The sequence below is a fragment of the Panicum hallii genome, chromosome 5 (genome assembly GCF_002211085.1).
Source record: "Panicum hallii strain FIL2 chromosome 5, PHallii_v3.1, whole genome shotgun sequence".
In the NCBI taxonomy this organism is placed as follows: domain Eukaryota; kingdom Viridiplantae; phylum Streptophyta; class Magnoliopsida; order Poales; family Poaceae; genus Panicum; species Panicum hallii.
Window position 1 is genome coordinate 47,306,366 of NC_038046.1, and position 15,548 is coordinate 47,321,913.

A 15,548-nucleotide genomic window follows, 5' to 3' on the forward strand; every position below is an offset into this window, starting at 1 on the left:
GCCACTAGAGACTTGGGAGCTCGTTTCCTCTCTCGACCATTTGTAATCTCTACTGCAAATAAGTGCAAGTACACGAGCAGCTCGAACTGGATATAGGGACGTTCTGCTCAAACCAGTATAAACATGTGTGTCTTTTTTGCACACCATCCAAGCTAGACGCGCAAACACAAATTTATTAGTCGGTGATCCAAAATACTGACACTAGGTGTGGAACTCTCACTAGCGCTGGCTACATCGCCGCTGGTTGTGGGTTCTATGCGAGCGGGCACAACAGTGGATGGCGGTGGCACAGTAACGGCCAGCCGAGAGAGGCACAAGAGAGATGGTCAGCCGAGGTAGAGAGAGATGAATTAGAGGGAGGGGTAAAATTGACCGTACTTAGGCGGGGAAAAAGAAAAGAAAAGTAAGAAAATTGAAGAAAAGAGGAGAGATACACCTAAATTGAAAATATTCGTGTTTGTGGTGTCAAATTTTAAAAAACATGCGAATCTAGTGAGGTGCGCGAATTGAGTGTCAAATAACAAAATTTCTTCTCCGCGTGGATCAGCAAGCAAGTCTCAAAATATGGTCCAAAAACAATCGGTTAGAATTGTAAAAAAATACTCGGTTAATAGTAGTTTTCCAGCTTTTCTAAAAACACTCTCTCCATCCTATGAAAGTTGCAATTCTAACTTTTAAAAAATCCTATAAAAGAGTGGAATTGTAGAAATTGGACAATAACTATTTCAGTGGTCACATTCGACATTTGATTTGCATTTATCTATGATAGCATGGAGGTTATTTCATACCACCTATAATCTATTTCAATAAAAGAATAGAATTGCACTCTGAACGAATGGAGTAATAGTTTTTCCGTTCTTGAAAAGAGAATTTGGACTCATGGAGGCTGGTCAGTCAACAACAGTCCAGACAACCGGCACGCGTGACGGCGTGAGGCCGTGCCCCGCCCGTTCCGCTGCCCTCGCCGGCTCGCTCCCTCGCTCGCTGCCATGAGGAAATGCTCCGGCGTGCTCCTCATCCTCACGCTCGCCGTCGTGCTCCTCCTCTCGCCCTCGCCCTCCCCAGTCCCACCTCCCACGACCGCCGCCACCGGCCCGGTCGCCCACCTCCTCCCCTCCCTCCCCGGCCTCTCCGACCTCTACCCTCCCCCCGCCAACTCCACCGCCCAGCTCTCCTGGGCCCTCCTCCGCCCGCTCCTCTGCCGCTCCGACGCGCTCCCGGGCACCGCCGCGGGCGTCCTCGAGGCCGCCGATGCCTGGCGGAACCTCACCCTGGCTGTGGCCGACGCCGCCGCGGCAGGCGAGGAGGGGCGCACCGGAGGGCCCAGCTGCCCGGCGTCAGTGGAAGGGGATCTGGGCGCGGGGCGTGCCAGGATCCCGTGCGGGCTCGCGGAGGGCGCCGCGGTGACGGTGATCGGGGTGCCCAGAGAGGGGGCGGCCCGGTTCCAGGTGGAGATGGTGGGTGCGGGCGGCCAGGTGCTTATGCAGGTCAATGTGAGCCTGGGAGCAGCGGGGATGGTGGTGGAGCAGAATTCCTGGACGCCCGAGGAAGGGTGGGGTAAGTGGGAGCGATGCCCGCCAGTTGGTGATGTCGGCAGTAGCAATGGCAGCTTGCAGCGAAGGTTAACTTCCTAATTTTATCTTGATCTGCATGTCTAGTGAATGAAATGATTTTAAAATCTAGTTCACTAGTTAGTTTTATCTACGATTTCAAGTCTTGAAACTTGCTTATGCCTGTGCTGCTCTCTACTTACTGGTAGGAATGTAAGAGCAGCTCCAGCAGATCCTCTAAACAACCTCCTATCTTAAGTTTGGAGGGTTAAACAAAAAGATGCACTCAGCAGACCCTCTACTAGGCCCTCTATTTTGGGGAGGCCTCAAAATACTCTCCTTCGCCCTCCATTTCTAGGGGTCTCTAGGGCGCCCTCTATTATAAGTTAGAATTGAGAGTTATTGCTGGAGTTGAAACAAATTTGGAAGCCCGAAATAGAGGCAGTCCCCATTTAGCATATCGAGGGTCTGATTTAGGGGCTATTGCTTGAGATGCTCTAAGATACTGATGTGCCTCCTCCATCTCATCTCATTGATTGTCACACATTTGATGTGAAAGAATATGCAAAGGATTAGTATTTTGGCTAGAAGGAAAGTAATCGCTTGATAGTCCAACAAGCAGTAGTTTCCTTGCGTCGTGGTTGAGGCTTTGATTCCTATCAGGCTATCACTGTGTCATGGTTCGTACTTAGTTCAGGACTTATCAGGTTTGCTTCAGGGTTTAAGAGTCTACATAGCTTAAATGTGTTGTGGACATAAACACAAATTCTGGGGGGTAGCTGAGAACTGATTTTTATTTAAGAGCTTTTTATCAACAGATCCAAACAATAAGAAACTTACAGGAATCTAGTTTATAAATCACAGTAAACTGCTATAATCAAGGAAATATTTATAAACATGCAAATTACAGCTGATAAGATTGTTCCTTGCCTATAATCACATTGCCATAAAAAACATGCTGAGTGTAGATCAGCATGGGTGGGTGTTTCATTTGAGGTGCCAGTGAAGCCTGAAGAAATTGCCATATGATCTTATTCTTGAATTAGTATTTAGTAATGATTCTGGTTTTGTCATGGTTGAGATAGTTGTATTGCATTTTTTAATGAATGAAATATCAGGTTTATTTAAGGTACATTTGCTAGTGATTAAAGTTTTAGTAGACAAGGTGATATGTGGACCTTTTCAGTGATATCGTCCTGCATTGCACATGCCCTCTGTTGATTGCTGACTACAGTTAAAAAAACTTAATGAATAATGAAACAGTACTTGTGAGTAATTTTATGTACACCACTGTATCTGTGACCAAGATCAAGGTGTTATTAGATTGTTCATGTACCAGCTTACCATGTCTATTACAAGCACGCAGTACTCTAATGACAATTGACTAACACGGTGACCTGCCACGGTAAAGGACTAGAGATCTAAAATAGTCTATAGGGAATCCTACAAGACAAGAAGTGATTAACTACAAACTTGAACATATGGATGTGTTTATCAATTTTTTGGAGTATTTATAGAAAGAGTAAGCATTCATGAAGATTTACTCTTTTATACTTTTTATTTGTTTCTTATGGTAGTTGGAACGTAGGGTCTCTAACAGGTAAGTTAAGAGAACTAGTCGATGTAGCAATTAGGAGGCGTGTAAATATTCTATGCGTGCAGGAGACTAAATGGAAGGGCCAGAAGGCGAAGGAGGTGGAGGGTTCTGGCTTCAAGCTTTGGTACACGGGGACAACTTCGGGTAGGAATGGTGCAGGCATCTTGATCGATAAGAGCCTTAAGGATGGAGTTGTAGATGTTAGGAGGCAAGGCGATCGGATTATCCTAGTGCGGTTGGTCATTGGAGGTTTGGTTCTGAATGTGATCAGTGCCTATGCCCCTCAGGTAGGTCTTAGTGAGAGTTTCAAGAGTCAGTTCTGGTAAGACCTCGATAGCATGGTTAGTACCGTGCCTATCAGTGAGAAGCTCTTCATAGGAGGAGACCTCAATGGCCATGTGGGTGCGACTAATGTAGGATATGAGCAAGTACACGGGGGTTTCGGGTATGGTAGTAGGAACGAGGGGGGGAGGATGTTTTGAATTTTGCGTTGGCCTACGACCTGCTGTTAGCGAATACCCTCTTTAGAAAGAGGGAGTCTCATCTAGTGACCTTCCATAGTGGACAATACTCGAGCCAAATCGATTTTATCCTTGCTAGGAGAGAGGATAGACGTGCCTGCTTAGATTGTAAGGTGATACCTGGGGAGTGTGTGGTCCCCCAACACAAGTTTGTGGTAGCGGATTTTCGTTTTCGGGTACGTGCCCACCGGGATAAACGTGCCAAGATTGCGAGAACGAAGTGGTGGAAGCTTAGAGGGGAAGAGGCACAAACGTTTAAAGAGAGGATGCTAGGCGAGGGGTCTTGGGAAGAAGGAGCAGATGTAGATGATATGTGGCTAAAGATGGCGACATGTGTTCGGAACGTGGCCTCAGAAGTGTTTGGTGTGAGCAGGGGAGGCAAGCAGGAAGTGAAAGAGACTTGGTGGTGGAATGATGAGGTGCAAAGGGCTATTAAGGAGAAGAAGGAGTGTTTCAAACGCCTTCACCTCGACAAGAGCGCAACCAACATCAAGGGCTATAGATTAGCGAAGAGGTCTGCAAAGCGAGCTGTAAGTGTAGCGAAAGGTTATGCTTTTGATGACCTTCATCAACGGCTAGGTACGAAGGAAGGAGAGAAGGACATTTATAGGATAGCTAGTACCCGCGAGAGGAAGATAAGGGACATAAACCAAATCAAATGCATCAAAGATGGGACAGATCGACTTCTGGTGAAGGATGAGGAGATCAAGGACAGATGGAGAGAATACTTCGACAAGTTGTTTAATGGGGAAAATGAGGGTCCTACCTTCGAGTTGGACAACTCATTTGATGATACCAACAGACGCTTTGTGAGGAGGATTCAGGAGACAGAGATCGGGGAGGCTCTGAAGAGGATGAAGGGAGGTAAAGCGATGGGTCCCGATGGCATCCCCATTGAGGTGTGGAGATGCCTGGGCGAGAGGGCGGTAGTATGGTTAACTAAGCTTTTTAACCTAATTTTCCGGTCAAACAAGATGCCGGAGGAATGGAGAAGAAGTATATTAGTACCAATCTTCAAGAACAAGGGAGATGTTCAAAGTTGTACTAACTACCGGGGGATTAAGCTGATGAGCCATACGATGAAGCTTTGGGAGAGGGTTATCGAGCATCGCCTAAGAAGATTGACAAGGGTGACTCAAAACCAGTTTGGGTTCATGTCTGGGAGGTCGACCATGGAGGCGATTTTCTTAGTACGACAGTTGATGGAGAGATATAGAGAGGAGAAGAACTTACACATGGTCTTTATTGACCTAGAGAAGGCGTATGACAAAGTACCGAGAGACGTCATGTGGTGGGTCTTGGAAAAACACAAAGTCCCAACTAAGTATATTACCCTCATCAAGGATATGTACAAGGATGCGATGACTTGTGTTCGAACATGTGATGGCGATACCAGTGACTTTCCAATCAAAATAGGACTACATCAGGGTTCAGCATTGAACCCTTATCTATTTGCTTTGGTGATGGATGAGGTCACAAGGGACATACAGGGTGATATCCCTTGGTGTATGCTCTTTGTTGATGATGTGGTGCTAGTCGACGAGAGTAGGGTAGGGGTTAATATGAAGTTAGAGCTGTGGAGACACACGTTAGAGTCGAGGGGGTTCAGACTGAGTAGGACCAAGACCGAGTATATGATGTGCGACTTTAGCCCGACTAGGCATGAGGATGGGGACGTTAGCCTCGAAGGTCAAGTGGTGGCCAAGAAGGATACTTTCCGGTATCTAGGATCAATGCTTCAGAAAGATGGAGACATTGATGAAGATGTTAGACATAGAATTTCAGCCGGTTGGTTGAAGTGGCGGCAGGCTTCGGGCGTCCTCTGTGACAAGAAGGTGCCACAGAGGCTAAAAGGTAAGTTCTATAGGACGGCGATTCGCCCGGCGATACTATACGGTGCTGAATGTTGGCCTACAAAAAGGCGACATGTCCAGCAACTGAGTGTAGCGGAGATGCGTATGCTGCATTGGTTCTGCGGGCATACAAGAAGGGATAGAGTCCGGAACGAAGAGATTCGAGATAGGGTCGGGGTGGCACCTATCGAGGAGAAGTTGATTCAACATCGGTTGAGATGGTTTGGACATGTACAACGGAGGCCTCCCGAGGCATCGGTGCGTAGTGGAGTTTTAAAGCGGCGCGATAATGTAAAGAGAGGTAGAGGTAGACCTAGACTAACTTGGGACGAGACGGTTAAGAGAGACCTTAAGGAGTGGAATATCGCTAAGGAATTAGCTATGGATAGGAGCGCTTGGAGATTAGCAATTAACGTATCTGAACCGTGACCTTTGTTACTTTTTGTTTAACCCCTAACTCTTCCTTTGGCTTGTGCCCTTTTTGTGTTTCTTATTCTTATTTTCTGTGGGTTTCATCTCTAGCCTATCCCAACTTGCTTGGGACAAAAGGCTAAGTTGTTGTTGTTGTTGTTTTTGTTGTATTTGTTTCTTATGGTGTTCTGTAGTATATTTACATAATGAGTTCCTTAAATTTGCAATTCAAACTTTGATCTATTAATTTAGCAGTTCTAGTAATGCCAACTCCTGACTGGAAAGTCCAGTTATAATAAGTTGCCCCCATTCAATCACTTGATTGTATGCTTCTGTTAGCATCCTTTATCGTGCATCTTAGTATCTTACTGTTGGAAAATAATTTTTCATCTTTAGGATTTTAGTTACTAAACATTCATCTTGTTATTTATAGTCTCTGCTGGTACTGATAAAAGAAAATTTCTCTTTGCTATATGTTTGACCAGTCTAGTCGATGGGCTTGTTCGTTGCAATGAGAAAGTGGGGGCCAGCATCATCCAGGAGAATAACAATACCATGGTAAACGTCACTGGGAACCAACCTGAAGATGGGCAGAGGCCAAAAGAGCGCAGACAGTTAAGTGGCAGCTTCTCAATTGTTGAAGGAGAGCCTTTTACGGTAACAGTGTGGGCTGGTGTCGAGGGGTTCCATATGACACTAAATGGCTGGCATGAAACATCATTTGCCTATAGAGAGGTGAGATTTTTCAAAGCAATAAGACTTCATAATTCGATTTTGTGAGTGTTGCATAATTGTGAAAGCGTTTAGGTTTTTGATAGAGGTCAGAGCCATGGTTGATAGCAGAAGTCAAGGTTTCTGGTGATTTGGAGCTCTTGTCATTCTTGGCTAATGGATTGCCAGTTTCAGAAGAAATAGACATGGCTAGTGTCGCGCTTCTGAAGGCCCCACCTCTGCCAAAGAAGCGAACTTTTCTACTGGTTGGTGTTTTCTCTACTGGAAACAACTTCAAGCGCCGGATGGCTCTGAGGCGAACATGGATGCAATATGAGGCTGTCCGTTCAGGCGATGTAGTAGTCCGATTTTTCTCTGGTCTTGTAAGTTCACTTTATGCGCCTTGAGTACTGTTACAATATTTCTAATTCTTTCTTTTGAACCAGTGTCTCTGTTTAGTTGAGACATCCTAGTGGACAAAGAACCACTTGCTTATTCTCACATCTTCATAGCCTAATTATGCTCCCATTTTCCCACTAGCTTTATCATATAAGAACTTAAATTTTCATCTCCACTGGACAAGGCACTGTTGTTCTATAAAAGAGTAGAGAACACCATGTCAAACCGATATTATAGCACTTCTTTCTTCCTTAGTTGAATATGCAAGAGTGACGATCAAGATGAAACTTTTACAAAAAATTACCTATAAAGGATAAACTGGAAGGACGTATTTTATAGGCTCCATTTTGCATTCGTCAAAAGTATTGTTTCACCTCTAATCTAGCTCCTAAGTATGCAAGAACATCTGCTTGCATTACGAATATTATTGACAACGTGAATCATGTCCATTTGTATTCTTTAATAGTGAAACTTCTCTCTTGCATACAATTGTGCCTGTTGTCTAAGCTACTTTCAATATTCAGTTATTCTCAATGGTAATCAATTCTACTTCCATTCTTACATCATCTTTCTTTATGCCCAAAATGCAGCACAAGAGTGAGCAGGTCAATATGGAATTATGGAGAGAAGCTCAATTGTATGGTGACATCCAATTGATGCCCTTTGTTGACTACTATAGTTTGATCACTTTCAAGACCATATCAATTTGCATGTTTGGGGTATGTTCTCTTTTTTAGGCTTTACCTTGTTATTTTGAGTCTTTTTTTCTCTCTTAATGAAATGTCAAGCAGCTCTCCTGCGTGTTCAAAAAAAAACTTCATTTGTTTGGACTATGGACCATCTTAATCTTGAAAGTACGCATTGAATTCTAATATTTTATTTGCATGATTTCAAAATAACAATTGACCTTTATTTATGGCATTTCTCCATATCCTTTTATTTTGTTAGTCTGACTTGAGGATAATTCAGATGATGAGACTTAGAGTCTTATCTGACCTGTAGTTTTACAATTTCGGTATACTACAGCTTGGTGCAATCAGAATCAGCAGTCTATTAAAACTAGGTTGGATTGTTTTCTGTTTCCTAGTACTTATGTGTTTCATAGATTTCTTGGCTCATTCCTATCATATGGTACCCTTAAAAAAACTTACAAGGCTGCGCACTGGCTGCTTAAAAGTTGGATTTTTCCAGCCCCTTGAATCCCACATGCTTCTTTTATTGCTCGCAGACAGGGTCCTCTAGACCTCTACAAACTGTTAATAGTTTCCATGAAGTGTAAAAGATATCTATACCTTTGCAGTTTATGTTGTTTTTACTTGCTATTATACCTGCAGCCTAATCATATAGTTTGTGTACTAATCAAATGGAATACTTGAGGTATAGCTTGTAAGCTTCACCATTTGTTGTGTAGTTACACATTTTGACAAAAATTGAAATGAGAAAGTTGGGGCACAAGGCATTGTTGCCTTGCTACTTGATTGAGGGAAAGAATTGAAATTTAATTTGTCATGGTTTTTTATTTGCCTGTTGTGTTATGGTGACGTTGTGTTGTATTGATTTAATAACTTTTCAAATTGCACATATAAGCAGAGTTAAAATAAATGCATGCACATCCTATTAGCATACATTTATATAAGTGTTTTTTTGTTGCAATTTTGCAGACCAAAATTGTTCCTGCAAAGTACATCATGAAAACAGATGATGATGCTTTTGTTCGGATCGATGAAGTGATCTCAAGCCTGAAGAAGAGCAACTCCCATGGCCTTCTGTATGGTCTTATTTCTTTCCAATCTTCACCACACAGAGATAAAGATAGCAAATGGTTCATCAGTCGGAAGGTATTGCCTGCACCATTTATTATGCAAGAAGATTTCATTTGTTTGGTTGCTTTTTCATACTCGTGAGAAATGCAGGAATGGCCTTTCGACATGTATCCACCATGGGCACATGGTCCCGGTTACATAATCTCACGTGACATTGCTAAGTTTGTAGTCCGAGGGCATCAGGAACTGACTCTTCAGGTAAGAAATGAACTCAAAACATATCCATGGAATTCCTATTGTGTTATTTTGGTGTGCGTCGATGCAGGTCTTGATTTATCTTGTTGCTGCCTCAGCTATTCAAACTCGAAGATGTGGCAATGGGGATTTGGATCCAACAGTACAAGAGCAGCGGTCAGCAAGTAAACATCGTGACTGATGATCGATTCTACAGTGAAGGATGCGAGTCGGACTATGTCCTTGCCCACTACCAGACCCCAAGGCTTATGATGTGCTTGTGGGAGAAGCTTAAGACGGATTATCAAGCTGTATGCTGTGAATAGCATCTGCATCAACATTTGCAAGTAGGAAGAGCGATAGATTAGCCTTCTTGTACAACACATCACCGAGATTTTTTGACGCTCAGTGGAAAATTGTTGGAACCAGGCGCTTAACACTTGTAAGTTGTAACATTAGGTAACTCCTATGTTATACGTCCTTGCTCTCGGTTTTTCAGGTGGGAAGGTAGCACTGAGGATTCTTCAGTTTTTCGTATTACAGGTGCTGTTGAAATAGAGTTGTAAAGCATATACTTGAGAGAGTTTTCCATCTGCTGCTGATCTTGCCATGCTAAAGACAAGAACTTAAATAGCTACTCTGCAATGTGTACAAGTGCCGTTCTCTTTTGCACTGTGTCGTGTTAGTAGGAATGGCCATAAGAGTCCAATAATTGACATTATTCTTGCTGAAGTTTTCAGCACCGCGAAGCTGTGACTCTGATCCAAGTTCATGCAAAATGCTGACGAGATACGACAGGAAGCCTTTGTTTTCTGATGGCTGTCGAGGAGACGTGAGGCAATGCAGAGGGTAGCAGCAACTTCACTCTCGTCTATCTCAGTTGCTGAAAGCTCCATCTTCGAGCATACGGACGTTCATGCGATGTTCATCTCAGATGCTGAAAGCTCCATCTGCGCGGAAACGGACGTTCATGCGATGTCCAAGCTAAACTTAAAAGGTAGTTTGTTATAAAAAAAAAAGGTAGTTGGTGGCCTGACTCCATATTTTTCACGAAAAAGAATCTCAAGAAAGAAACAGAGGTGATAGCCAAGTCAGGGTTAGCGGCTAACATGACGTGACGTCTATACCAAAATTAACAATGTTTAATTGCAATATAAACTTAATGGGAGTCGTGGAAAAGGTAGGCTAGTCTCACCTAATCCCATTTCCATTGTGCAGAGATATCTCAGCTGACCATAATTTTCATTTCAAACAATAACCAGCAAAAGAAAAAAAAGAGAAATGGCATTTTTTGATGTTGAGAAATATTTCTCTTTCTTGCTTAAAAGTATATTTTTCCGTTGGAGTTCTTTTTTTTGGAATAAAAAAGGAGGAATCCTACGGCCAGAAGCGACAGATGCCCTCCCTCTGATGGGGGCCCACCGGCGGCCGCTATATGCGCTTTCCATTTCGCTTCCTCCCCGTCCTCCTCTCCTGGCCGCCGGCTCCCCTTCCTCCTCTTCTCTCCTTCCAGAGCACGCGAGGATTATTCCGAAGCAGACCACAGCGAAGCCCTAACCGGAGAGGGAGAGAGATGTCGCTGGCGATCCTCGCGAGGCGGCGCGCGGCGGAGGCCGTGCTGCGGCGGCCGCAGGCGGCGGCCGTGTCCGCGTGGAGGGCGTACGCGGCGGCAGGGGAGGAGAGCGACGTCGTCGTGGTGGGCGGCGGGCCCGGCGGGTACGTCGCGGCGATCAAGGCCGCGCAGCTTGGGCTCAAGACCACCTGCATCGAGAAGAGGGGCACCCTCGGCGGGACCTGCCTCAACGTCGGGTGCATCCCGTCCAAGGTTCTGCGCCCGGCCTGCCTCTCTCGCTCCCCCTTTTGCTTCCCCAATTGCCGTGTCCTCTAGATTTATTGTTACTGCTTTCCGATGCATTGCGCTGCGGTATGATTCGTGGCCATAGATCTGTTGCTGTGGGGGTCTAGGGTAAACCAGGTCGCCTGCGATGGCTGTGCGGCTCTTGCTGTTGTAATATCGTAGATGATGTTGGTTGCGCGTTTTGATGTGGGTGCGTTGGTGTTAAAGTGCCTGCACCTTGGTTCTGCAAGGGACGGAGTTTCCGATTTGGTGACTAATTTTGCAATGTGCGGTTAGGGTTTGAGTTGTGTTGCAATATTACATGCCTGTTTGGTGGGTTCAAAAATCCAATGTGTATTGTTGACGCAGGGTGAGCGTGTTCTGCTTTGTTTCTGCGGGATATTTAATTTTTTGCCATCTTTACAAACGGTCAGCATTCAAATGCCAATTTTATAAATGCTCTTACATATTTGCCATAAGAGAGAGAAGAATTCTTGTATGTTTGCCAAATTCGCAGACGTGGCAGGCCACATAGGATGTCCAGCTTGGACAGATCACCTGAAATGACCTATCTGCCCACACCATCCCACTGCCTTCCACCTCCCTCTCTCTATGACAGCCAGACCCCACTTTTCATCCCTAACATCTCTTCTCATGCCATGCGTGTTCTGCGCCTACCTCGCTGCTGGTCATCGTTGGCTGGCTGGCCGGCAAAGGTCGATAAACAGGCATCCGCGTGTGCTGAGGGTGCTACAGCGTCGCGCCGAGTCTTGAGATGCAGGAGAGCAGGGTGCCGATTCTGAGCAGATCTTCCTCTCGCCCGCACAAGCAGGACAAACTTTTCCCCGTGCTGTTCGAGAAACAAGAAACCATCGGAGGTCATCCGCATGCCACAAGCAATAAGAAAATGAGCACTTTCCTCTCACATGACCATCGCACAAGCAAGAGGCACAACCAATCGATGAGCACAAGATCAATCAATTAACACCACTTGACCTCGGTTTGATTCACAGCTAGCGGCCCACCCGCCCACGCGCTGCCGGCCACCACCACGGGCCGCGAAGCCCGCCGCAGCCACGACTATGCCCCCCGCTGCCGCTGCAGCCCGCGCCATACGTCCTCCGCCTCCACCTCTGCGGGCGGGCGTTGCTCTTCCTCCTCCGTCGCCGCCACGCCGTCGTTGTTCCTGGCATGGCGGTTGGCCCGGTGCCGGGTGCGCTGGTGGTGACGCCGGCGAGGAGGCTGCGGTGGCATCGAAGGCGGCTGCTGCTACTGCACGGCGGACGAGGAGGGGTAGGAGGTGCCGAGGTGGTGGCGGTCGCGGCGGCGACGAGCTCATCGCAGTCGGAGTCCGAGCTCCACATCATCGTGCTGAAGAGCTGGCTCTCGGTTGTTGCTCTCCTCTCTCTCTCACGCGGCACCCGTGAAGGATAAGGCGGGGGTAGAAGAGAGATTTCGAGTGGGGCCTCCACGCTGGCCGGCCGATGTGTCGTGCCACGTCCATGATTTTGGCAAAAGATGAGGAAATCTTCTCTCTCCAATGGCAAATATGTTGGGGTATTTGTAAAACTGGCATTTAAATGCTAGCCGTTCGTAACGATGGCAAAAAAATTAAATATCCCTGTTTCTGCTGTCCATTTGGAATTCTGTCTCTTTCAAATCTAGCTGGTTTGGCATCTCCTTGGTTAATGACAAATTTTAAAAAATAGGACAGTATTGCTCCAAGTATCATCTTAATTCTCTTTAGTATTGCAATAATACATGCATGTTTGGTAGACAGATCAGTGTTCCAAATCCACAACCTTTTATTGTCATGCTCATGATTAGATGTTTTCTATCTTCTGCTTTATTTCTGCTGTCTCTTAGTTGTTCTGTCATTTTGAAATCTGATTGGTTAGGATCTGCTTCTATAAGACATCCAAAAAAATAGCAATTTGCACTATACTGTTCTTAATACTCTCCTTAGTGTCCTCTAACCTCCTTGATGGTGGCTCTTGTGAGTTTCATCTCTAGCTTACTCCAACTTGTGTTGGACTAATGAAATTTGGTCTTGTTGACAAAGATGAAGGTGTATTAATTGCAATGTTCCAATCTTTACACCTTACTTTAATAATGTGAAAGAGAATAAACGATTGCAGCATGCCACTTATAATAGGGTAATATGTGGTCATATATTGTGATGCAAGAAGAGTAACTGTTTCAATTTGATTTACACACACTTACTATTAGATCAATACAAACAACTGATACGATTTTACAAATCTAGATTTGTTAAACGATGTTTATTTTGATTCTATGTCCCTGAGTTTGCTTCTGCTAGTCTGCTGCAATTGACCTTTTTGATAGTAATTGGGTTTGTTTTTGGTCCATACAATATCTGACTGTTGGTTGAACTGGGACTCATCTATCATGATATTTTGTGCTTTAGTCATAGTATTTCTAGTCAATAATTTTAGTTTAGCTGACCTTTTCTTATGAATTGTTTCTCAACTACCCTTTGTGACTCTTTGATAGTACGCAATGTGACCCTAATGAGTGGCAACATTCTTTGTTTACCATTTATGTGTGATTGGCGCTGTATTACAGTATTTTATTACTTGTTTTGTGGTGGCTGTCATTCACAACCAAATTAAATGAGTGTAATGCTTGAACCTTGTTGACGATGTAGTGCAGCATATAAATGATGAAAAGGGCTCTGTGTTGGGTCCTCTTTTAGCCAGAGTACCGTCTTGTGCTAAGAGATGATGTATTTTCTCTCTGTGTGGGAGATAAGCACATCGCTTGTAAATCCGTTGCTGCATAGTATGATTCAGGCTCTATTGTTCAAATCATTATCGTTGTTCAACTGTACATTTTTTGTTTGTATGGATACATAGCTAAGTATCAGTACATGGGATCTAAACCTCTTCCTTACTAGCCTATAATTTAGTTTTTCAAAAACTAGCCTATAACTTCATACTAGTCCAACTCAAGATTTACACTGTAGTTGTCTCTTGGATCATCAACTATGGAGCGTATCTCTATACACTTTTATCTTGGATCCAATTGTTGTTTTTCTCTGTATCATTGCCCTAGGGAATTATCTACTTAGGTGATTTGTTTTTATCGTCATGCTTCATTAGGAACACTTCTAAGTCTGTCCATGCATCCAATTTTGTATTTCAGGCCCTTCTGCACTCATCGCATATGTACCATGAAGCAAAGACTTCTTTTGCGCACCATGGAGTTAAGATCTCAAATCTGGAAGTGGACCTTCCAGCCATGATGGCTCAGAAAGACAAGGCTGTGGCAGGACTAACAAAAGGGATTGAAGGGCTCTTTAAAAAGAACAAGGTGACCTATGTTAAAGGCTTTGGGAAATTGGCTTCCCCCTCAGAAGTGTCAGTTGATTTGATTGATGGCGGTAACACTGTTGTCAAGGGGAAAAACATAATCATTGCAACTGGGTCTGATGTAAAATCACTTCCTGGAATCACCATTGATGAGAAGAAAATTGTTTCATCTACTGGTGCTTTGTGCTTGTCTGAGATCCCAAAGAAACTGGTGGTAATCGGAGCAGGTTATATTGGCCTTGAGATGGGTTCAGTCTGGAACCGCCTTGGTTCAGAGGTCACTGTTGTTGAATTTGCGCCAGATATAGTACCATCAATGGATGGTGAGGTCAGGAAGCAGTTCCAACGCATGTTGGAGAAGCAGAAGTTCAAATTCATGCTGAAGACAAAGGTAGTCGGGTGTGATACCAGTGGAGATGGCGTGAAGCTGACGCTCGAGCCTGCAGCTGGTGGTGATCAGACCATCCTTGAAGCAGATGTTGTCCTTGTCTCTGCTGGCAGAACCCCATTTACTTCTGGGATCGGACTGGAAACCATTGGTGTTGAGACAGATAAGGCTGGCAGGATCCTAGTTGATAAGCGCTTCATGACCAATGTTAAGGGAGTCTATGCAATTGGGGATGCCATCCCTGGGCCCATGCTTGCCCATAAAGCTGAAGAGGATGGTGTCGCATGTGTTGAGTTCATTGCTGGAAAGGAAGGCCATGTTGACTATGACACAGTTCCAGGCGTAGTCTATACACATCCAGAAGTTGCCTCTGTTGGCAAGACTGAGGAGCAGGTGAAGGCTCTAGGAATCGCCTACCGCGTCGGCAAATTCCCACTGTTGGCTAACAGCCGTGCAAAGGCCATTGACGATGCTGAGGGGTTAGTCAAGGTGGTGGCTGAGAAGGAAACTGACAAGATTCTCGGTGTGCACATAATGGCGCCCAATGCTGGTGAAATCATCCACGAAGCTGTGCTTGCCTTGCAGTATGGAGCATCGAGCGAGGACGTTGCCCGCACTTGCCATGCACATCCCACTGTGAGCGAGGCCCTCAAGGAGGCTTGCTTACAAACCTTCTCCAAGGCAATCCACATATGATTTCCTGGGGTTTTTTTTTCTTATCATCCAAATGTTGGATCAGGAAGTTAATTTTGGATCTTTGGGACCAAGAGGCCTCTGATTGTCACATTTCATTATGTTGGCAATACTGTGAGTTGACCCATGCCATCTTGTAGCAGTCTGTTTCATTTTACTTATCTGCTATATACATCCCAATAATAATATCCTGATACTTCTGTGTATCTCTGAAACGATTCTTGATTTATTTCTTATATCTATTACCTGCGACTCATCT

At 44.8% G+C, this 15,548-nt stretch overlaps 2 protein-coding genes across 2 annotated transcripts; both read left to right on the top strand.

Moving 5' to 3' along the window:
• The first annotated feature begins 904 nt into the window (after nt 1-904).
• LOC112895463 (hydroxyproline O-galactosyltransferase GALT3) lies at nt 905-9,760 on the top strand. Its single transcript, XM_025963416.1, has 7 exons — nt 905-1,621; nt 6,418-6,667; nt 6,751-7,026; nt 7,633-7,761; nt 8,704-8,880; nt 8,956-9,063; nt 9,159-9,760. The coding sequence occupies exons 1-7, from the start codon at nt 990-992 to the stop codon at nt 9,363-9,365; spliced, it is 1,779 nt and encodes a 592-aa protein (XP_025819201.1). The 5' UTR covers nt 905-989; the 3' UTR covers nt 9,366-9,760.
• A 713-nt stretch (nt 9,761-10,473) lies between these two features.
• Nucleotides 10,474-15,541, top strand: LOC112894117 (dihydrolipoyl dehydrogenase, mitochondrial-like). The gene is made up of 2 exons (XM_025961728.1): nt 10,474-10,864; nt 14,042-15,541. The coding sequence occupies exons 1-2, from the start codon at nt 10,475-10,477 to the stop codon at nt 15,290-15,292; spliced, it is 1,641 nt and encodes a 546-aa protein (XP_025817513.1). The 5' UTR covers nt 10,474; the 3' UTR covers nt 15,293-15,541.
• The last annotated feature ends 7 nt before the right edge of the window (nt 15,542-15,548 follow it).

What these genes read in the sequence shown, in the direction of transcription:
- LOC112894117 (XM_025961728.1), top strand. Translation starts at nt 10,475, where the DNA reads ATGCGCTTTCCATTTCGCTTCCTCCCCGTCCTCCTCTCCTGGCCGCCG. An exon ending in TCGGGTGCATCCCGTCCAAG is followed by an intron (nt 10,865 to 14,041) that starts GTTCTGCGCCCG and finishes TTTGTATTTCAG; the next exon opens with GCCCTTCTGCACTCATCGCA.
- LOC112895463 (XM_025963416.1), top strand. Translation starts at nt 990, where the DNA reads ATGAGGAAATGCTCCGGCGTGCTCCTCATCCTCACGCTCGCCGTCGTG. An exon ending in CATCATTTGCCTATAGAGAG is followed by an intron (nt 6,668 to 6,750) that starts GTGAGATTTTTC and finishes GGTTTTTGATAG; the next exon opens with AGGTCAGAGCCATGGTTGAT. An exon ending in TCCGATTTTTCTCTGGTCTT is followed by an intron (nt 7,027 to 7,632) that starts GTAAGTTCACTT and finishes CCCAAAATGCAG; the next exon opens with CACAAGAGTGAGCAGGTCAA.